This window comes from Dunckerocampus dactyliophorus, chromosome 15 (genome assembly GCF_027744805.1).
Source record: "Dunckerocampus dactyliophorus isolate RoL2022-P2 chromosome 15, RoL_Ddac_1.1, whole genome shotgun sequence".
Lineage (NCBI taxonomy): Eukaryota > Metazoa > Chordata > Actinopteri > Syngnathiformes > Syngnathidae > Dunckerocampus > Dunckerocampus dactyliophorus.
This window is the reverse complement of record NC_072833.1, coordinates 14,897,558-14,919,539: the sequence shown is the minus strand read 5'-3', so window position 1 is coordinate 14,919,539 and position 21,982 is coordinate 14,897,558. Positions and strand designations below refer to the sequence as shown.

At 46.6% G+C, this 21,982-nt stretch overlaps 2 protein-coding genes across 5 annotated transcripts in view; both read right to left on the bottom strand.

The window, feature by feature from the left end:
• Nucleotides 1–432: 432 nt before the first annotated feature.
• On the bottom strand, nucleotides 433–2,884 carry shbg (sex hormone-binding globulin). Its single transcript, XM_054799848.1, has 8 exons — nucleotides 2,372–2,884; nucleotides 2,179–2,276; nucleotides 1,919–2,108; nucleotides 1,680–1,841; nucleotides 1,330–1,486; nucleotides 1,090–1,226; nucleotides 804–1,008; nucleotides 433–731 (listed from the first exon to the last, which is right to left on the bottom strand). The coding sequence occupies exons 1-8, from the start codon at nucleotides 2,456–2,458 to the stop codon at nucleotides 607–609; spliced, it is 1,161 nt and encodes a 386-aa protein (XP_054655823.1). The 5' UTR covers nucleotides 2,459–2,884; the 3' UTR covers nucleotides 433–606.
• A 155-nt stretch (nucleotides 2,885–3,039) lies between these two features.
• Nucleotides 3,040–21,982, bottom strand: part of zbtb4 (zinc finger and BTB domain containing 4) — a 31,440-nt gene continuing 12,497 nt past the window's right edge. The window contains exons 1-3 of one of the 4 annotated variants that reach the window (XM_054799839.1): nucleotides 17,373–17,648; nucleotides 17,211–17,255; nucleotides 3,040–10,592 (exon numbers count right to left, since the gene is read on the bottom strand). In XM_054799839.1, coding sequence (XP_054655814.1) covers nucleotides 5,420–10,576 — 5,157 coding nt within the window. In that variant the 5' untranslated portion in view covers nucleotides 10,577–10,592; nucleotides 17,211–17,255; nucleotides 17,373–17,648 and the 3' untranslated portion in view covers nucleotides 3,040–5,419. The other 3 variants (XM_054799837.1, XM_054799840.1, XM_054799838.1) reach the window with 3 other exon arrangements.

Below are 21,982 nucleotides of genomic sequence, written 5' to 3'. Positions count from 1 at the left end.
TTTGTGAGTACATTCTCTGCACTCACTCATTATCCATCTATGTTTTTGTCAACTATTAACCCTTTCATCAGTTATTATATATTTATTATGACTGTTATATAATGTATTCAGTGATGATAAACCTTCGGCTCCCATTGTACCATATTGTTCTACTGCCTTATCATTTTGCTATGTATTTAAAATTGGCAAAGAGTACACTTGGAATACAGGAAGTCAACAAATGTAATTGATGTGAAGCGAAACAGGGGTAGGATTAAATAAGCTTTGCTTCTTCCTACTCCTTTTTGGACATGTGGAAGTGTGAATTGTACTATGTGATGTATTCCAACGTAACTTGTGTGCATGTTCAAAATAAATTAAACCATTACCATAATACTGTATAGTTGAAGTCAAAAAGGTCCAGGTCACTTATGCTTGTTAAATGTATTCAACATTTAATAATTTTATTGTGCAGTTTTGTTGTATATTGTTTACATTTTTGAGCCAAGGAAACCTGCATGACTTTATATTGCAATACTCTGGCTCTCTTTTATGACTAGATTTACTATGATTGTGACATACATAAACAAGGCCACAATTTGTACAATGAACGTCTGATGCGGTGGTTTACGCTGGGCAGCTGTGGGAGGAGATGGACATGTTTTTAAATGTCAGATCCAGGTCAACATCCTTTCCTTGGACCTGGATCTTCTCCAGACAGCCTCTCAAGAAGGAGCCCATGTCATCTTTACCTGAAAAGTGGAGGAAAGTCAGTTGAATACAGTGTAGAATTTGTAATACATTTTAATGAAGTGTAATCTGACCGAGAAGGCCTCCAATGGCAATGTGGCTTTCTCTCAATGTGCTCAAAAGGTCTGAATGCTTTAGTGGACTTAGGAGCTTTTTTGTGACCTTTGATTCAGCTCCATCATGCAGCACTTCCAGCAAATCTGTCCCAAAGATCATCTGTAGTCGCCTGAAGTTTTCTTTAAGACTCATTTTATGACCACTGAAGGAGAGTGTTACTTCCTGTATGGGCTCGGGCATGACGAGCAAATGCTCAAAAACGATTCCTCAATTGACTTTATCATGTCTGATTTATGCGCATACCTTTGTGTTATTATCAGCTACTAAAGTGAACATCGGCGCCAGGCCGGGAGTCCTGATGCTCAGAATCGCACCATCCATTTTAGTGAATTCTCCCCACAATTCAATCTTTACTCTGTGTGAATCAGCAATCTGCAACACTGCAAGAAAGACATCCACAAATAAAAGCACGTCCATCAGACCAAATTATCCCTAAAATTATGCAATATTTTACGACAAATTAACACACCAGTGTGCCCCCACCTGAGGTGTTGACAATGACGAGACCGCTTCCAGGGAAGAAGCTGCCAGGTTGGATGTTTTGATAGCAGGGCCAGAGCTCGTCGGCCTCTGTCTCCCAGGGGATGCTTAGGTTCAGCCAGCTGCCCCCTCGCACACAGCCGTCCATCTGCGGCTCAAACTGCAGCCAAAAAGTCAACAATGCATTTAGCTGAACACGTGCAGAGGAACGGGCTGGTTGGCTAAGAGTCAAGGTTGGTTGGCGCTAAAGACATTGGTAGGGGACTTGAAGGATGCAGGCACATGCCAAAAAAGCCAGATGCCCTACATTCTTTTTCTTTGTTCAGAGCAAGGTGGCTTAGTTAATAGTGTACCTGAACCAACATCCTCTCCTTGGGTATCAGGATCCCGCCAAGCGCCAGTCTGAGGTCCCCTGAGATGACCTCCTCTATGTTATCAGACTGCAAACCTGCTACCAGCCCCATGGCGCCATCCACCTCCAGGACCACAAAATGTCCTTGGTTGCTCACCTCCAGCTTGGAGGTAGAAACAGTAAAGTGAGACGCACCATTCTCCTCCTCCCAAACCCCACCAGCAGCATCACAGGACGAACCGTGTGCCATCGCCCGTCATTGAGCTTGGGCCCCCCCGCCACATTGACGAGAACCCCGCTGCGGCTGATTTGCATGAGAGGGACGCCGTCTTTGAGGGACAAAATGAACCAGTCCCTGCCGCTTTTGGTGTCCCCGTAGAAGATGGCTCCTTCTGGATCGTACGTCCTCAGCTGAAAGGATGACTTAATGCTGCAGAAACAGATGATCAAATCAGAGACATTAAATGTCAGTGATGTCCTACAGTGCATTCCTCACACACTCTCTTATCTTGGTGAGGTTGACAGCGATGTGCATCAGCGGCTCCCATGCATTTCTATGCTGGCCCAGGTAAACTGTCGCATCCCCCGAGACTTGATTCTGGACACCATGGGTGACATTACAGCGATGTAAAAGTAATAACTCACACTCTAACTTGAGGGAACGTCACATAAATAAATATATATTGAAAGTACCTTCCACTGTCTGTTCCCCTGCCCCTGGGCTCCCCACACCAGCACTGTGACACTCAATGCGAGCAGCAGCAGTCCATCTGCCATCATCCCCCCGTAGTGTATGGTCTTTCAGGTGTCAAGCTCCTCAGTGGACTCCTACGTAGGAAAGCCGTAAAGGTTCTGCAGGAGTGTGTAGTCCTGGACTGTGCGATGGTCCAGAGGGCAAACATGCCAGGGGGCAGTGCATGGGTATTGGATGTGGGCGGGTAAACAAATGACAGTGGGTCGCAGGACAACACACAGTTCATCGTGCAAAGGGCGAAAAAGGAGACAAACCCGTGAGGGACCATTACAGTAATTATCCTGACGTAATTGATGTCCAACACTCTGCATTAAATTGATTAAGCCTGTGTGAGCAACAGGTGTTTTCACTGGAATGCTAAAACAGTGTGTGTGTGTCGTAGAGGGAAGAGATAGCTTGAGATGACTAGTGAATCTTTCATTGTAGACAATCTTTTCATAGACAGGAGGAAAACACACACAAGATGTATGATTATTTAAACTGCAAACTGTGATGTACACGCGGTGCCTCTTGCAGAATCAATTAGAGACAAATTGCACTTCACCTTTTATCCAATACAATGAGAAATTTTAACATTTTATCAGAAAAATGTGACTTGTCATTGTCGTTGGGTCATCAGATTAATACTTTATTTTGTTTGATTGCAGCAAAGAGACAGAAACAGGGAGAGAATTGGAAAAGGAGACTACAGACTTTGGGAGAGCTGAGGCGACAAGCCTTTGTATCAAATCTAAAGACAAAGTCCTCAGGCAACATAAAAACATCTTTTTTGAAAAATAACACGAAGATATTTTGTGGGCTCTCTATGGCACAGTATTTTCCTAGACAAGATACACAATACCAAAACAGTTTAGCCACACCCCTAAATCTATGAACAGCTTCATAGCGAACAAAGCCATGAGATCTATCTCCAAATCATATCTGAAGAACAACCTTCATTTACAAATCTAATTTCTTATGCCGTGACAAGGCACCTTGACAGCTGAAATCTGGCAGATCCACATCTCAATAGTAACTTTAGATAAGGATTTAAATATCAAAGCAGAGGCACATTCATTAGAACTAAAACTTACAGTAGACAGATTGTATTCCAGTCCAGTCACGACAATAAGAGTCAAATGGCATGCTTTTGGTCTGTATGATAACCGTGATGGTCCAGAAACACATACATGTCCATCTACAGGAATGGATTGAAATATTGCGTTGGAGACCGCAAGGCTTTCTTTCTTTTTAAAATTTTTAGACACAACCTTAAAAAAAAAAAAGAACAGATGGCCCATTTTGTTAGAGCCGAGGGACACGATGCTTTTGGTTTTGTCACTCGCTTCATCGCTCACCCCTGTCCTCCCAAAAAGACACGCAAACGCTTGTAACCGTACCCAGGGGGTAATGCTCGTGCACCCCTGCAGTTGGTCACGCTGTGTTTTCGCACCCCTGCTTGGAACCAAAAAGTGCCTCGATACCGCTTGAAAGTGACAGCGGGCCTATGGTGGCAATCTAAACAGAAATATGGAAGATTGAGACGGAACAGAAAGGAAAAGCTGTGCACATGGTGCCAGATTTGCTTGAGCATACAAACAGTTAGGAAGCAAGTGTCGCTCATGCTTTTGTGGATACAGAACCCAAGTTTACTGACATGTTGCTAGGACTACTGGATATATGCATACCAGATGTTATACTGTTCTGTAATAGGTTATTGGAGTGAAACAAACAAAAAAGAACTGAAACCAAGTCTAGCATTAATGCAGCTGTACTTCATTAACCGCGTGACTAAAATTTACATTCATATTTTTAGGTTCAGGCCCCCTTGAAGCCGCCTTCACAACAATGTGGTCGAACATACAAGAGATAACACGTAACATAGCAACATGGCCCCCAGGGGGGCATCTGGAGGTGTCCGGCCGTCACTTTGGCTGCTCATTGTCAACTCAGAAGTCTTTCCCGCCCGTTTGCTTCCTTTTCTTTATCCAGAAATACTGTAACTCAATACCCTGAATCCATTTGATTTTTTACATTTAAATTCCTTCCTTGCTGTCACTTTCCTCGCCCTGCTTGAGGAAATGGAGCCAATTTCCACTTCCACTCCACAAGAGGGGAACAAAAATGATCCAAGTTAACTCTTTATTTCCTCTCTTACGTAAAGGAAATGAGATGAAGGGAAGTGCAAAAGTTAACAGCCGGCAATTCTTTACCCAGTGACCAGCTACATATCCAAAGCAGCTACAAGTGCCCCCTTTAAGTGACCACTACTTGTCTACCTGTGTGCACATAAGGTATAAACTATGGTGAATGCTATACAGATCCTACAGTGTCGATGGCCACCAAGTAACATGGTGTGCCGAGACATTGAGCTGTCGTTGTTGCATCTAAGCTTCTCATTGACCACATATCCCTTCGATACTCTACAGGAGCTACTTCGACTAAAGTAGGGATGCTGTGTGCATCTCACGCAGAATCATCCGAGCCACTCATGCAGATATCATATTAGTCATAGTGCAAACACACACACACACACGCACGCACACGCACGCACATAACTTTCCTCCATATGCAGTACAAGCTTTGCTCTCCACAGATGTGGTCGTGTTCAAATATCTAACATGTTTGGAGTTACTGTGATGAGCGACCCCCCAAAAAAAGCATTTCTCCTGGTTGTGGGTTGATTATACAGAGAAGCTTGTTTTTTTTTCACCCACAGAAAAACACACCCTGTACGCAGTTCTTATTCGTATATTTAAGATAATATAGCAGGTTGGAGAGGATGACTCATCAAGTTCTAGATCTACAACACGTTACGGCAAAACAACAAAGACGGAAGGAGGGAGGGGAGTGATGATACAAACACTGACCTCCCCTTGGCGGTTTTAGCTCCTCCCCATCCTGTCACATCTACTCTTATTGGATGTCTACCACTGGTCTCTAACGTGCCCATGCACCCCCTCCAGCTCCTAACCCATACAGGCTTGTCCAAAATCCTTATGATGCTGTTATGGTTTGTTGCTGCCACCGTCTCGCTGCTTTTTGCCGCTGCCTCCGCCACCGCCACCGTAGAGGCTGGGGTTGGCCACCAGCGGGTGAGGTGTGGCGCCCATGTAGGGTCCCGCGCCTGCTGCGTAGTTGAAGATGGCCGGGAGAAAGGGCAGGGGTTCTACCTTGTCCGCGCCGGGTGCCATCATGTTGAGAGCCACAGGAAGAGCCGTCATGTTATACGGGTAGGCCAGAAGCTGGGACCCATAGAGGAGCTGGTATGGGTCTGGATAGAATGGGACCTTGGCCAAGTCAGCACCATTCGGCATCATCACCTTTCCCAGAGGGCCGAAGGGAATAGCTCCAGCAGGGTAGGAGGGCATGAGCAGGTTGTCTTCCTGCTTCTTGGGCAGGTGATAGGTGTCTGGCACAATGAGAGGCAGGGGATAATCCTGGACAGGGTAGCAAAGTGGTGGGGGATCCACCTGCTGGGCATCTCTGGAAGTGTCCTGGCGCTCAGGCTCAGGTGGTTTCTGTGCCCGAGGGAGGAGAAGGGCGTGAGCAGAAGGGCGGTCCCCGGCACTGGCAGCCCCGATGGGCAGCGTGAGCCGTTCCAGTCCTTGTGAAGTGGACTGCTGGTTGACCAGAGCTGAGAGTCCAGTAGCTGCTACAGACTTTGGAGTGTGTCTGTGTGACGGGGGTCCATTCGTAGTGGTCAGAGATGGGATTTGTTGGGGTGACGGCACAGGACTCAAGGGCTCCTCTTTGGGGACTAACAGCGTAGTTTGGTCCTCGGAGGTCTGTACAAGGCTATTCATGTGCTGGGTCCTCTCAATGTCTTTGTCCCGCCCCCTTTCTCTCTGTTTCTCTAGCTCCCTTTTTCGTTCTCGCTGCCTCTCTAGCTCCTTCTCTCGAGCCAGTATGGAGGACATAGTGAGGTCTTGTGCTTCATTGGGAGATGGACTGCGAGAAGGGGACTGGAGTCTGCAATCTTGGACCAGGGGAGGTTCCTTGTAATCAGCATGCACAAACACTGCACCCCCAGTCTGCCTCTCTCTGTCCATAATGACCCCATCCCGTTTCACGCATCCACCATCAGAGCTGTTCAAAGTTGTCATGGAAACAGGGGGAGCAGCAGTGGTTATTCTGGTCTGTGATGTCATGGGCACGTGAGAGGAGGTGCTGGCGGGCACCGTAGTGTGAGCAGGGCTCGCCGCTATGTCTAGATTTTTTTTGCTGGGGGTACGATAGTCCAAACATTCGGGCCTGTTCATGACCAGCACACTCTGCACGGTAGGGGGCGTAGCCGGGGTGAGCTGACTTTTAGTGGGTGCCAAGTTCACTGGGCTCTCTGATGGAGGGTGTGCAATCTTTGGGCTGGGCTTTCTCTCAGGTTCTGTGGGCGTAAACTGGGCCAGTGCAGGCTTTTCACTTGATTCTGCTGGCCGATGTTGGGGCATTGGTTCACTGTGATGGTTGGCATGGTGCAGTGATTCTGAAGAGTCGCCGCTATTGGGGAGGTCTGCTGTAGAATAGCTGATAACTGAGACGACTTGGCCTTTTTCACGGACTGGTTCTCTGCTGACAGCCATTGTTTTGAGCACTGAAACATCGGCTTCTTTTTCCCTCTCCGGAGAACTGCTTAACTCGTGGCGGCGGATGTGACGAGCGAGTGCAGAGGACGTCTTGCACACCTTGTGACACTGTGAACAGGTGTGCCGTGACAAGGCTCTCCTGCTCAGGCGAGCTGGACTGGAACTATTCACACCTAAGGTGACTTGGTCCACCTTTTCCTCACTACAATCTGCCACAGGTTTAACCCATTCATGGTGTTCGCCAAGCGCCACCTTGTGGGGGGCAGAGGAGAAATCTGGGGGCTTGGGATGTTGGCTTCTCTGGTGGTCTTCCAGCTTGTCTCTGGAGGGGAAAGTGGCTCGGCAGAAGAGGCACACAAACTCCAGAAGGTGACTCAGCTCGTGTTGGTCTCGCTTGCTGGAGCTGGAGAACCAGCAGCCACAAGTAGTGCACTCTGCTGCATTCCCATTGGTCCACGGCCGCCTTTTAGGTCCTGTAGGTGTCACAGAGGAAGCGAGAGGAGGCTTTGGGGAGGATAGAGAAGGAGTGGAAAGCTCAGGACTGGCCTCCTCCTTCACTTGTTCCTGTTTGCTTTCACTCTTTGAGGTGTCAACCTCTGGCGGCTTTATGCCCTCTTCCTCATCTTGAGACTTCTCTGTCTCTGTACTCCCGCGCCTTTTCAGCCTCTCTGCTCTGCTCTTCAGCCGCAGAGCACGCTTAAACTTCAGTTTCCTCTGCCAGGTCTTGAACCTCTGCAAATGTGCCTGGGTTTTTTTCTTGGGCTTGTAGGAGTAGTAAGGCCGCCACAAGTTGTCCTCCATGTCGTGGTCGCTCTCCTGCTCGCGCACTTTTTGCCGGAAGTTGTACTCCCTCACATCCTCCTGGGACTTGACAATGTTCTCCATGGCCTCCTCCTTGGAGTTTCCTCCTGTGTCCTCCTCCTCCCCCTGGCTGGCCCTGCTGTGGACGTGGTGTTTGTGATGCACTGAAGTCATCTCACCTCTCTTGTTTTTGGGGGGAGAGCGGCTTTTGTCTCTCCTAAGGTCTGTCTCTGAGATGCTGCGCTTCACTATGGCCTCCTCGCCAATACGTACAGTGATCTGGCAGAGCGGGCCCGTCTCTCTGACCTGTGACCCTATAGATGGTGAGGGTTGCTTTGAGCTGTCACCCTTGCTGTGGGACTTTCGGGACTTGAAAGGTGACTTATCTGTGACCACATCCTGTCTACTTTTTGATGGATCGGAGCTTTCTCTGGACCTCTTTCTATGGCTGTCAGCACTGTCTCGCTGTCTCTTTACTGACTTTGCGGTGCTCTTGTGCGAGGGCGGATTGACGCTGCGTTCTGGGAACTCCTTCTTTTCAGTTCCAGGAGAGACTTGGTTGCTGTGCATGATGACAGAGGATGACATGGCTGTTCCATGAACTATGACAGAGGGTTTGGTGTGGCAATATGTGATCACAGAGGGCATACTTGTTGAGTCTGTGCCTCTCACCGCTTTGTGACTTTTGGTTTTGCTGCTACTAGACATTTTGGAGCTGCCTTTAACCTGCTCTAAGTCTTGGGCCTCACTGTTGTGTTTTTTAAGCTGGGGCGTGTCTGCTTGGGGGAAGGGTGGCAGTGTGGAAAGATCCTCGTTTTCAGCAGCCAGAGAGACAGGGAAGTCAATTTGGAAACCATCTGGGTCAGGCTTGACACCCTGAGAATGGGCTCCACTGATGAAGCTTTGTAGGTCTCCAGGCCCCGGAGCACAGCCCAGGCCGGGCAGGGAGAGGGAAGGTGCTTCAGCCGGTGTCATAAGCAGGCTGTTATGCAAAGTGTCACTGTAAGTCTTGTACGGCCTCTTCTGTGAGCGCATGGGGAGGAGACGGTAGAGCTTGAGGGCATTAGCCTTCTGCTTGTATCCGCCATTGGCTGTCTTTTCACTGGAGATGAGGCTGGGATTGATGCCATGAATGGTTTTCTGGTGCGTTTTCAGATTGTAGTAGGTAGCAAACGCATCCCAGCAGAAAATGCACTGGTAGCGCCGTTCTCCCGTGTGCCACACCTCATGCTTGGTGCGGTACTCGGCTAGAGCGAAGACCTTGTCGCAGTAATGGCACGGGTACCTGCGGCGCCACGAGTGCACATTGGAGTGACGCTTGAGGCTGGACAGCGTCATGTAGGAGCGCTCGCAAACTGAGCAGAAGTAGATGACATTGCCGTCCACCACCTTGACAAAATGGCTTTCATCGGCAGCCAGGAGTTCTGTGGCTGCTGCATCATCACCTTGGATACGAGCCAGCAGGCTATGGGCTTTTTTCTCCGGCCTCACCTTGCTGGTGTCTGTTTCTTCCTCTGCTCTCACCTCGCCCTCCTCCAGCGGCTCTTCCTTTGGCTGTACAGCGACAGACGGGCCCAGTCGAGAGGGCAGGCCTGACACCCTGCAGGAGGCCTCATGGGAATGCAGTCTCTTGCTGTGAATGAAGACCTTGCCGCAGAAACGGCAGCTGAGGGCGCGGCTTCCACGATGCAACCGCATGTGGACAGTGAGTGAGGAGGCTGAGCTGAAGAGCCGATGGCACACCCCGCAAATCAGCTCGGGCTTTAGGGTGTCAGTGGGGGAGTAGCAGGATGAGTGGGGGGGTGCAGTGAGATCCTCTGATGGAGGAGGCGGGGGTGGTGGCAGCGGGGGCGGGAGGTGCAGCGTGGGAGGGTGTAGGCTTGGTACGTGAGGGCTTCCCAGCTTCCCAGCTGGTCTCCCTGTTATTTTCTCCTTCCTGTCGCCTTCCCCGCCTCCTCTGTGATAGGCTGAGGCGCCCAGACTGAAGAGGATCTGGGCCGTTTGTGAGGGTGAGGCTGTACCGTTGGCCGCCTTGTGGCGCTCGTCCCATCTGTCTCCATCAAAAGAAGCCGCTACAGAAGAGCTGCAGGTCCCCGGCACTGACTTGTGAAGCTGGGTCTCTGGAGAGTGTTTGGAGCACTTGAGGGGAGGCGGGGATTTTATATCCTTCCTGATAAGTGCATGTACTGTCATGGGAGAGGAAGAGGAGGAGGGTGAGGAGGACGGAGAGCTGTCGTGCCTCGAGGGCTTAAAAGGTCTGTGCTTTACGTCCATGGTGGAGTCCAGTTTCCATAGTGACCCCTCATCTGAGCTCTTAGAAGAAGGCCGCCGTCTGTGTGGGGAAGAGGATGATGATGTGTTACGACAGTAGCTGGGTGACGTCAGCGAGGCCGGGAGGGGGCCAGCGCTAAGTGGAAAGCTCAGTGTGATTTTTGCATTTTTAGGTCCGTTGGCCATGTTTTCCAGCCTATCCTCCATCACTGCGTCTCCTCGGCCACCATGTCTTTTCCCCTTCATCGCCAGCCGCTCAGCTTCCCCCTGCTGTTCCTCTTCCTCGGGCTGAGCGTCTGGTTTGGCCTGCTTTGAGTCAGGAGGGTGAAAGGGGTCTGCAGTCACCAGAGTCAATGGAGGGGAAGACAAGTGCTGGACAGTGGCGTCCTCGGCTTGGCAATGTGTGACGACGCAGAGGGGCGCTAACCCAACAGCCAGGTGTTTTTCACTCAGACGAGACTGAACAAGGCCCGCGTGGATGGGGTCCCGCACCTTCTCCCCGGACACCATGACCAGCCCCCGAAATCTGAAAGGGAAAAGCATTTGCATCATGTGCATTTAGCTCGAAATAAAGCAAATACATGACACCTGAGCTGCTACAGTAGCAGTGGATCAGGAATGACAAGTGAGAGGAGGGAGTGAGGGGTGGGGTTAATTTACCATACTACAATCAAGCTTTTAGAAAGGTATTCCAATGAAGATTCCTACATGGATTGAGATTAATTACTAATAAAAACTGACATTTCTGGTAAGGGCTTGACGCATGCATTTATGCAGGGAAGGAAGGGAGGGAGATTGCATGCAAGTGCACAGCCGACGTTTGTTTTGCTGCATCTGGTAGAACACGGGCGGAAGCCTTGAGAAGCCACAACAAGCTATTTGCATTTTTCCCCATTTATTGTCCAGCAGATGTGCTCATGCTGCCACTTCTCCACACGTAAGACGACCTGGCCAACGACTTGACGGGCGACATTATGCTATTACTTATTCAAGAGGGGTCAATTAGTGCGGCTCTGCTGGTTGGCGAGAAGGGGAAAAAAGAAGACTGCGTAAGAGCTTAAATGACGTGAGGAGACAGAAATCCTCAGTCATGCTTTGCTGCCTGCGTTTTTCAAGCGGCGAGGCAGCCAGGAAGGCAGGCCGCTGTAAAATTCCACAGGCAGCACTGAACAAGCAGAAACTAGGTCAGCACTGTTATTGCAGAGGGAAGAGGAAGGAGAGAGAGAGAGTGAAAGGGTGATAGAAAAAGGGCGAGAGAAAGAGTGAGACAGCGAGAGGAGGAGGAGGGGTGGATGTGAAACAGGAACAGTCCACACATCAGACAGACAGGAGCCCGGCAAACACGCACAACAACATGGAGCCGAGGCACAGCAGCACACAAACACTCCACGCACACATGCCCACAGGCTGAACAACGCACGTCAACAAAGTGGATGGCAGGAAGTGACGCACACTTTTAATTAGCAAGACAACGGGGGTTATCCCTAATCGGCATGTTTCGCTGTGGCTGACCTGCACAGGCCTCCATTGTGGTGCACATTTGCCGAGGCTACACACCGTCCAGGAAATCCCTCATTGCAATAGCTACAGGTGGGCGGAGTAACTGAGAGATGGACACTTGTGCTAAAAATGTCACTGTCTCATCTGATGCCTGCGCCATAGACAGGAAAATGCGCGCTACAAGTGCCCCTGCGCCCCCCCTCGCTGTTTTTCATCTCCCAGTGACGCACACGAGCGTTATGCACAGGCAGAGGCTACGTGACACGCAGTCTGGCGGCGAGAGGTGGCTTCAAACGCGTGTTAAGTCGGCGACGTGGTGGGCGGAAACATGCCCCTTAATTTGGGGAAAAGAAGAAACGCTGTTTGCTTGCACCTCTTTGCGTAGACACATGACTAAGCTGACTCAAGCAAAAAAACAGTCAGCGAACATTGGATCAATAATGACAGCTCTATGGGTCTTCAGGCATTTGTCAATAAATCAAACAGTCAGGTTGGACGAGAATTTTAAATTTTAATTCTTCATCTTAGTAAGACTTGAATGCGTACAACAAAGTCCTTCTGTTCCCGGCACACAAAGCAAGGTCCATAAAGGCATGCTTGGATGACTTTGGCATTTAAGAACACCTTGGAGATGAATTAGAACGAAGATGGCCCGTTGTCACGTGCAAATCAATGACCTCTGACCTCATAAAACCCCAAAGACACACTCCAGAAGCTGGGAAGGTTTTGTCCCATTCCCGTCGTTATCACGGCCACATGTTACAATACTTTTGTCCACATCAAAGAAACTGTCGACTGCAAATGAGTTTGAACGGTTTCTGTGAACCATGAATGTTTTATGTTTTAACATAAAACAGAACACTAGACTAGGGTTGGGTATCCGGTGTCAAACTGGTACTTGCCCGAACAAGTACTTAAGGAAAACATACAAATTTTGTCCAAAAAAAAAATTCCTTTTTATTTTTATGGAAATTAGTGCCATGCAAGTTAAACAGAATGGTCATTTAAACACTTTAGTAATACCAATGAAATGATCGCTAAGTAATACATTTACCAATATGAAATAAAGTCCACAAAAAAATGTCATAATTATCACAGTAAAACCAGCAGCAATACAGAACACAAGGAATGAGCCAAAAAAAATCTTTACCAAAAAACCTTGCATACATAGCGCTATTTAAAGTGCATGCATTCCGTACAATTTGAGCAGGAATTGATGCACAATCTGTGCCTCATTTCGGTGCAAAGTTGACTGGGCCACCTGCAACAAGTTCTTAAAGGCTATATTGTGCAGGTAACGTCTTGTAATAATACAATGTCTCGACAAAGAAACACAGAATCTGATGCTCTTTTAAAAAATTTTATTTTAAACATTTAACAGTAGTGGTTCTTACCACAAGATTAAATGTGACAATATTTTTCGTCTCAGGAGAACAAAGCAGCCAGAAGCCAATCAGCCTGTGAACTATGGCATCGCTACTATGAATCATAATAGCCGTAACATGGAAGTGGCAATGTGCAAGGCACGACTGGAACCGCACATTAACTGCTTTACGCACACTGTAAACCTTGCAATCCTACCTACCTTGGTGTTCCCAGCATCAGCGAGTGACAGGTGGCTGTTTTTTCCATCTGAGTTGAACAGCTTCCGTCGTGTTAATGTCCAAACAGAGGCTGCAGTAATTCTACATTTGAGCAAAGAGTTGTCTGATCAAAGCACGTAGATGTTCAGACTTTAGACTTATCTGCACCCTTAATCACAGAGCCGTTCTATTTACGCTCGTTACAGTTGGCTGAGCGGCAACTTTACATCCAGTTAGCTCCAAGTTACTTGCAGAAATGAAAGTCAGGCATATCAGTGATGATGTATTGGAAGACAAAGAATAAAGTGGGTGTCTTACTTCATTAATAACGGTACTGTGGCGGCCATAACTCTGCTTCGTAACACAAAAAGAAGCTAAAATGTTGATACTGACAACTAATAAAAAACATTTGTCTTTACATATATGTATAGCTTTGTTTCTTTAATTATTACAAATATCAAAGGACAGCTTGACAGCCTTGATGTAAACAGACAAGACAAGCAAATAAGACAAAAGCAGTGAGCTGGCATTGTTCAACTACAAGCTGAAACTATGAAAGCTGCACTTCAGCCAATAAGGAACTTACATATACTACCTGCCACTTACGTATAATGTAAGAGTTCATTTTTTTAAAGTGGCTGATTGGCGTAGTGGGTAACAACATCAGCGCTTGGCCCAGGGGACTGTGGTTTGAATTGTAGTAAGGGTAAATAGGAACATATGACAATATATATTATAATTGTCATTATTTTAAAAATAACAATGGCCCTCACATACCCCTTTTCCGCTGTGACTGGTTCAGAGCTGGTTAAGAGTAGCTTTTCAGAGTTTTGGTTTTCCATGGTGGTGAACTGGTGCCGTATTTTTTTGGTTCAACTTTGGCTCCAAAAGCTTGCTGGGCTGAGTGATGAACCGTTTGCATCGTCAAGTTGGGGAGGTGTCACCAAAGTAAATACCAGACTGTTACCTCCGTTTCAACTTCATTGAAATTTTTTTTTTGTAAATTTCTAGCATGTAATTGCGCATTGTCTTTTATTTTGGAGAGCAAAAAGCATTTTAGCTCCCTGACAGCGCCGTGTCACTGCTTTATGGTAACGTTCAAGAACAAATACTTTAGTCTTACATAACAGTCATTCTTTAGTTGAATATTACACAAAATAATAGCTGTAAGAATTTTTTAAATTATTGACTGCCTGGTAGTTTGTCAAATTGTGACGGAAGATTAGTAATCTTCAAAATAAAAGCTCCAAGCAACTCCTTGCTTTTCATACGGACGTTTGACGAAATGAACATGATTTAAATTATGTGACTCACACTGATCTCCCTTTTGTTATTTCCTGATTGGAGGCGTGACCCTTGTGATGTACGGCCCCCCAGGACAATGGAAAATGAATCTGGTGTAGAGCCTGTTCCCGGCCAACACTGGTTCAACACTGGTTCAACTCTAGCACTGAACTAAATTCAGTGAAGTAAGTTTGCTGCAGTGGAAAAGGGGTAACAGTGTCTGCCAAGAAAAATTCTGGCTGGTCAAGGTACCCAATGCACGGCCCGCCATAACTACACATCAGCATAAATTGCATCATCATAGCATAAACGCATCAGTCATTTTTTTTACTTTTATAACTTTTACTTTTTGTTTCAATTTGTGGAAAAAAGTTGAACAGTTAAAAGCATCATGCTTAGGTCATGCAGGCAAAGTTATAAAACATTTTAAAATGTACCCGCATTGTTTTGTGACTCAGTTAACTAAAAAGTAAATAAAACGTTTGTCCAGTCCTACATTTTATCATTGTAGTTTTCTTCAAAGTAATGCTAAAATATCATCTCATCCTCGTGAACCCAATATTATGTATCGCCCTGTCTCGTGAGTGGAGTGTATTATGACACCCGTCCTTAACAGCAGTGCTCAATTCCAACATGGTAAACTCGCACACGTTTCTCCACACCAACATACAACACTACACAACACTTCCTCATAATGCACCAATCACACGGACGACAAGTGAAGTTCTGAACATCATTACAAAACAAGCAGGTCGCCACAAGGGTGTATTAATTATCAGTTGCCAGTAGAATTGTGTGGAATGTATGCACTTAAAGTACTGTAAAATCTTGCAGTTTTTCTGCACATTCCCTGTATTCTGTATTGCTGCTGGTTTTGCTGTGACAATTATGACAATTTGTAGTATTTAAATTACTATTCTGTTCAACTTGCATGTCACACAATTCCGTAAAAATCAAAATTTTGGTGCATGTGGCTGCGTCTACATCTTTTCAGGTGAAGTACGACCAAACTTTTGAGTGTCACCGTTATCTGTGCAGGTGAAACACTAACATCACACGTAAAATCGTCATGACAGTTAACTCGGCAGTAAAGAAACCTAATTTTTGCCTCATTTCACTGCCACTAAATTAATAGTAACTATCAATTTAGCACACAATTAGGTACAGACATGTATTTAGTTTTTGGGTATGGGTATGGTACCAAATTTCAGTACACATCCTTATTAAGGACTGCATGTTTTAACACCATTCCTAAATTATTTCTTAATGGATGTTAGAATGTGAAGTCCCCCGTGAGCCACAAACACCTTGTGTTATTACAGAAGAAGGCCGGAGATGACGGTCGTGATCAAGCAGAATAACGACTTAATGATACGCCATCATCGCTTGGTGTACGTGTACGTGTGTGCACGTATGTGTGAGGGGTCAAGGGGAGGAATGTGGGGGGACCTCGGTGTTCCAGCTGGCGAGCCAGCGGCGAGGAGCATGTGGGGTGGAGAACGTGTCGGTTGGGCTTTATTTCTCCGTGAGGGGCGACCAGAGGGGCCCAAATCAGAGCAGGAGCAGGCTGGTGTGTGACGAAGACTGTGTGCGTGTGTGTGTGTGTGTGTGTGTGTGTGTGAGGAGCCATCATTGCAAGCCCCACTACTGAACTTTCCACTGCCCGCCCACCCCCTCCAGGCCAGGAGAGTGAGATGGAATCAGCTGGATGGGATACACGCACACACATACATACTATTGTATCAAGTTGTTTGTACACGTAACTGCAGACAGATCAAACAAGACGCTCACAAGCAAGAAACACTCCACCAGCCATCTTTTTGATGTCATCTCCCTAAAAAAAATGCAGATTCCATCTTAGAGCAACTTCTATGGCAGCAAAGAACATCCTCTTACGAGTTTAGGGCTTTTTGTCAATTTGGCAGCGATTCATCAAGGACACACTATCTGCCACCGAGCTTTTTCCTCAGTATTTAGTCAATTTTAGCACTGGAAAGAATGCACTGTAAGAAATGAACAGAAGCGTCTGTAACGGTGTAAACAAAAGCTGACAAGTGGTACTTGGACACTCAAAGGCAAGTTCCAACAGCTTGACTGTTCAGCCTGTTCCTGCGCAACCAAAACAAAAATGGACGACTTAAAAAGTCCAAACAACACTTCGCAGCTGACCTATGAACTCTATCAGTGTCACATTGTGGATGATACTTTTCATACATTAAGGGGGAGTCGGCCTGGCATCCATGGAAACCAGGAATGCTGAGTCGTTGGCAGCAGATGCTGGGCTGTTTTGGAAAAAACAGAGCGTCTTAGAGCAGCAACAAGAGGCTGGGCGACATCAATATGCCCTCTGCTTCTCCAGCACAACAACAGGCTGCTAAAATGGATGACACACACATACACCACGCACGCACGGGGCGGCCCACAACCAAAACAAGCCACAGAAACACTCCATGCATAGATGTGTTTTAATGTGGAGGGTGTCCCGTCACGTTTAACGCCCGTTCTGACCTGACAATCCGGAGGACACACACGCTCGCATGAATCCAAAAGTTTCACCGCCGCCTCCGAGCAAGTCGGGTAAAAAAGAAGTGCGACAGAGGCGAGGATGAGGGTGACGAAGGCCTTGCTGCTGGCTCACGCATGCAGAATAGAGAGCCAGCACGTACACACACACACAAGCACACACGCACACGCACACACACACACACACACACACATATTTGAATCAGTGTCCATAAACATGCGCCACATGAAAACACACACACACACACACCCACCAGCGCTCACGCCCCGACACAGGCATGGCAAAATCAGCAGCTCCTCTTCACGCACAGAAAGCAGGAAAGGAAAGCAAGGAGGGGTTGGGACAAAAGTCAGCCTCTCTTCCGCTTATTCTCCCTCTCTGTGTGTCAGGAAGGCGAGCATAGAAGAGAACGTACCTCGGAAAACCTCCTGCTGCATCTCTGCTGCGATGTGTTCTCTCCCCCAAGCTCCCCCTCTCTCTCTCTCTCTCTCTCTCTCTCTCCCCCTCGGTCACTGCATGCGTACATCTCTGAGCGAGAGAGAGAGAGAGAGAGTGTGCAGGGACAAGCAGCACACACAAACACGCACACGCACGCACACACACCGGGCAGCAGTGTGAAGACAGAGGGCAGGAGGAATGATTCTCACACTCCAACTTGCCTCCTCTCCCTCACACCACTCCGGAGTGTTTTTCCAAATTTTTCTTTTCCAGCAAGTGAATTCCCCCAATCTCTGCCACCCCCACCCTCACCCTCTACACACACACACACACACACACACACACACACACGCACGCACGCACACATGCACGCACACATGCACACAACTTTATACACACAAAGCCCAGTGATAGGGAGAGGGAGGGAGAGCAAGCGAGCGAGTAAGAGGACGCCATTTAAGCAGTTTGTTACGAGCGCTGCAAGTCCCCAAAATGGCTGAAAACAAACAGGAACCCAGCCAACTCACAAGGTGGACGAACGGCAAGGGAGTGAGAGGGGGCACAGACAGACAGACAGACACGCAGATGGAGGGAGAGGACAAAGTGGCAGCAGGCAAATGGCGGACGAATCAAGTTTCCAAAAATGAAGGCGCTCAACAAATGGTCCAGTATTGGGACACGCCTCTTAATCAATGAGTTAATCCATCAGGCATTGGGTGGGCACTTTAGTTCCCCTGCAATGTTGGAGGAATGATGGACAGCTGTATGTGTCCAACTTTGTGGGAACAGTTAAGGGAAGGCCCCTTTGTCTCAAGGCCCATAAAGGCACGTTTGGAGGAGTTTGTTGCGGATGAACACTTTTGGGATGAACTGGACCGCAGGCGGCAAGCAGAGCAGGCCGTCCTCGTACACTTCAGTGCACAGAGCGCGGGTTGAGTTGTGGCATCGCCGTATTTGAAATAAATGTCTCAAAGGGTCACTGAGAACAAATAGTTTGTTTGGTATCCTCTGAGCCGCAACGAGGAAGATGAGCAGTGGAAGAATATTCTTGTTTTGCTCTGTTTGTTCTGTTTTGTTTACTTTTGTTTCCATCTATTTGGCACGGTTTTCTTTTTTCTCCTTTTTAGATGACTTGAAAAGGTGAGATGTGGTACCATTAGTTGCACCTCAGTGACGCAGACCACCTGGTGGTCTTTGGGCAACGCTGTCTGCTGCCATGGTGGCTGGTCTAACTCGCAAGCTACTCCTCCCACAACACAACAAACAAACAAAACTCAGTAACGCTGGGATTGTGTAGTTTACTTACAATGTATTATGAGAAAATAGCTGTAGAGTTGAATCGCTGTGAAATAATTCACTCCGGAAGAGACTTCACATCTGTTCTGACCACCTTTTGGCTGCTGTCTGTCAAAATCAAGGACCGCCCTGTTCCATAGACCCCAAGTGAAGCTCAGCTTCCATGGAAGTGACGTTTTTTTGTCGGTTTATCCAATCAGGGTCTTACTGTCTTGCTGTGAGCTTCCATAAGCTGAACCTCGCTTCGATGTAGATTTACCATAGCATCCGTGCTGCTGCCGAGGAATAAAGATCACTTTAGAGAGCAAACTCACTCAACAGCAGATTAATGCTCAACATACTCACAAAATGAAGCGCAATCTAGCGCACTTTTAATGCAGTTTTAAGTCTACACATTTTTAAGTTTAACAATGCATTTGATCATTTTTTCAATTGAATTTAAAGGGGAAGTTCAGCTTCCCTTGTAGTCACTAAGCAATCGCCACTGGTGCACCTGTAGCCGGATATACGTATAGGTATGGGAACTGTATTATGGGTTCCACAGCTACCGGAGGAGGGTGCGGGACTGTACTGCTTTGTCTCCATGCTCCACACAATTAGTTTGAAGTCATGTGGCCCACCTTTGTACCATTAGCCTTTGGGCTACAGCTGAACAAGGCATGTCCAGAGTGTGGCCCATGGGGCCATTTTCAGTTGTTTTTTTACTGGCCCCCGGCACATTGTAGAAATAAAATTGAACCAAAACAAACCCCCCAGCAAAAATGGGAAAAAGGACATTGTACATTTTTATGCGAATATATAAAAATAACTCAAAGCTATGTTTTTTGTGTGGTCACAGGCAGTGTGGTAGCATTAATTAACTTGAGGTTGTACAGCAAAAAAATAGGCACATTAGCACTCAATAACATCATCAAACCTTACTTGTCTACATTCCCACATACTGTGGTATCAGCATTTCAGACCAATTATGAGGTGAAATAAAAACAGGGAAAATACAGTATAGTAGTCCATTTGTGCAGCGTGGGAAAAAGCTTGTGCACGCATACAACTATGGTGCGTTCAAGGAATGTCGAACAAAGTGGGACGGGTCACGGCTCGCTGAAACACAATGAAACAAAATAACATAACCATGCAAGAACTGTGGGATTTCTAATTGTATATTATATTTACAATAAAATAATGGCCCATATTTTCAAAATTCAATGTAGTTATTTCTAAATGTTTTTTTTTTAAGTGTTTTTTTTTTTTTTTTAATCATTGCGCCAGAAAGTTTCGGTACTGCCCACAAAGCGGTACCGGACAATGAAAAAAGTCTGTACACCACTGGTCTAAACGTCTTGCTACCTCGCAGGTGTTTTCTGTGTATTTTTCACCCGTCCTCCTAGCTCTTCGTGGTGCTATCCCGGCCCACCTTGTCTGACTTTTTCTAGTCGGCTTCTTCCATTATATATTTTCTACATTGCTTATGAGTTAATCACAGTGCTACCTATTTTTTAGATCCTGTTTTGCACTGCCCACTTACTATCTTACTATTTCCATATCTGTTTACATTTTTGGCTGCCCTGTTGGAGTATTTTGCGAGCCGAATTTATTATTAAAAACGATTGGACGGCTTGTCAGACTCTGCATCGTGACATATAAGTCTATAACGAAACGTAACAGTTCTGGTGCTACTTGCTACTGTCCTTCAGAACTCCCCCCCCCCATCCACCAACTGAACCCTGACGCCAGCCGCCTGCCCTTTCCCTCTTGCTCTCTTTCATCACTCTCTCTCTCCCTCACCCTCATTGTACGCTGCCACACTGGTCGCCATGGGAACCGCTCCAGGATTGGGTGTTGTTCCTATGACCTCTCTGGCGGCTCTCGGGAGTTGGAGGACAAACTTTTTTTCCCCTTCCTCCTTCTCCTCCCCACACCCCCACCCCGCACTCGCTCAGTCACTCCAGCACGTTTTCATGTGACGAAGAATTACATCTAGGCGAAAAGACTGGGCAAAAGACAGCAAGGCATTTTTTTAAAGTCTGTCTGCTGGCGAACACAATAGTATGTGTGTATGTGTGTGTGCTGGGCAAAACCATGCGCGTGCTCACCACCAGCTCTGCATTGAGAGGCGCCTCCGTTGTCCAGCCGCCCCTATTCATGGCTCCCTGGCCTAACGAGATCACGGCTTTTCACACTGTGCTACCAAGCGAGACACACGTCTGAACGGCCAAACTCAGGAAGCCATGTTTGTCTTGAGAAATGTGCAGCATGTCGATATTTAACTATCGTACCGTAAAGAGAAACTCTGCAGGTTATTAATACGGAAACTGGCTAAATATATCATATACGAACAGATATGTTGTGATACCAGCAACAAAAATTTGTAAGCACCTTTTCTGGCCACTAGACCCTTATCCGTGGTTTGGCATTGTCTCCCTTGCATATTCCTTTTCAAAATAATAGCATTTTTAAATAGTTCTTTCACAGAAAACCCATGTCATTCACCCTAAGTTTGTAAAAATGTAGAAATAATAATAACATATAGCATGTACAGCATATTAATACAGCATACACTACATAGTTGTAATAATAATATTATATAAAAAAGTGTGGCAATATAATATCAGCAGATATCTGTACGCTGATATACTGTATGTGCCCTGTGATTGGCTGATGACCAGTCCAGGGTGTACCCCGCCTCTCAACCGAAGTTAGCTGGTATAGGCTCCAGCATACCCCTGCGACCCTAATGAAAATGAATGAATGAATGAATCTGTGCACAGCATTTTAAAACTATTTAATTTCTACCTCAAATGTGAAGAAAAGTGAGATAAACATTCAAAACATATAGCTAAAAAAAGTGGGATTGAATTTTTACATTCAGCACCCCATAGCTAAGACACAGCACAAAAAGACAAACTTAGATGTTTTACTAAATTGTTGATTATTGTCAATGAAATAGAACATTACAATGTTAGTGTGAGGTTTGAATGCAGCCAATGGCTGAGCGTTTTCATTTTTACCAGTACCTCCTGCTGATTGGCTGTCTAAGCTTGTGGTATCATCATAATCATCGTAAGGCATGCCACTGTTTTACGGTCACATTCATTTTCGGTAACATAAAACTTTTTAGCTTTTGTATAAACAGTCTTAATGACTTTTCAAATTAAGTACAGTATAGAAAACTGCAAACTGCTAGCAGGTACTTCTCCCCCCCCAAAAAATCTCAAATAAAAAGGTTCAAAAACAATAATATATAATCCTGTAGTTTACAAGGTTTCTTTTTAGGGAAGTGCAACGATGCAGACA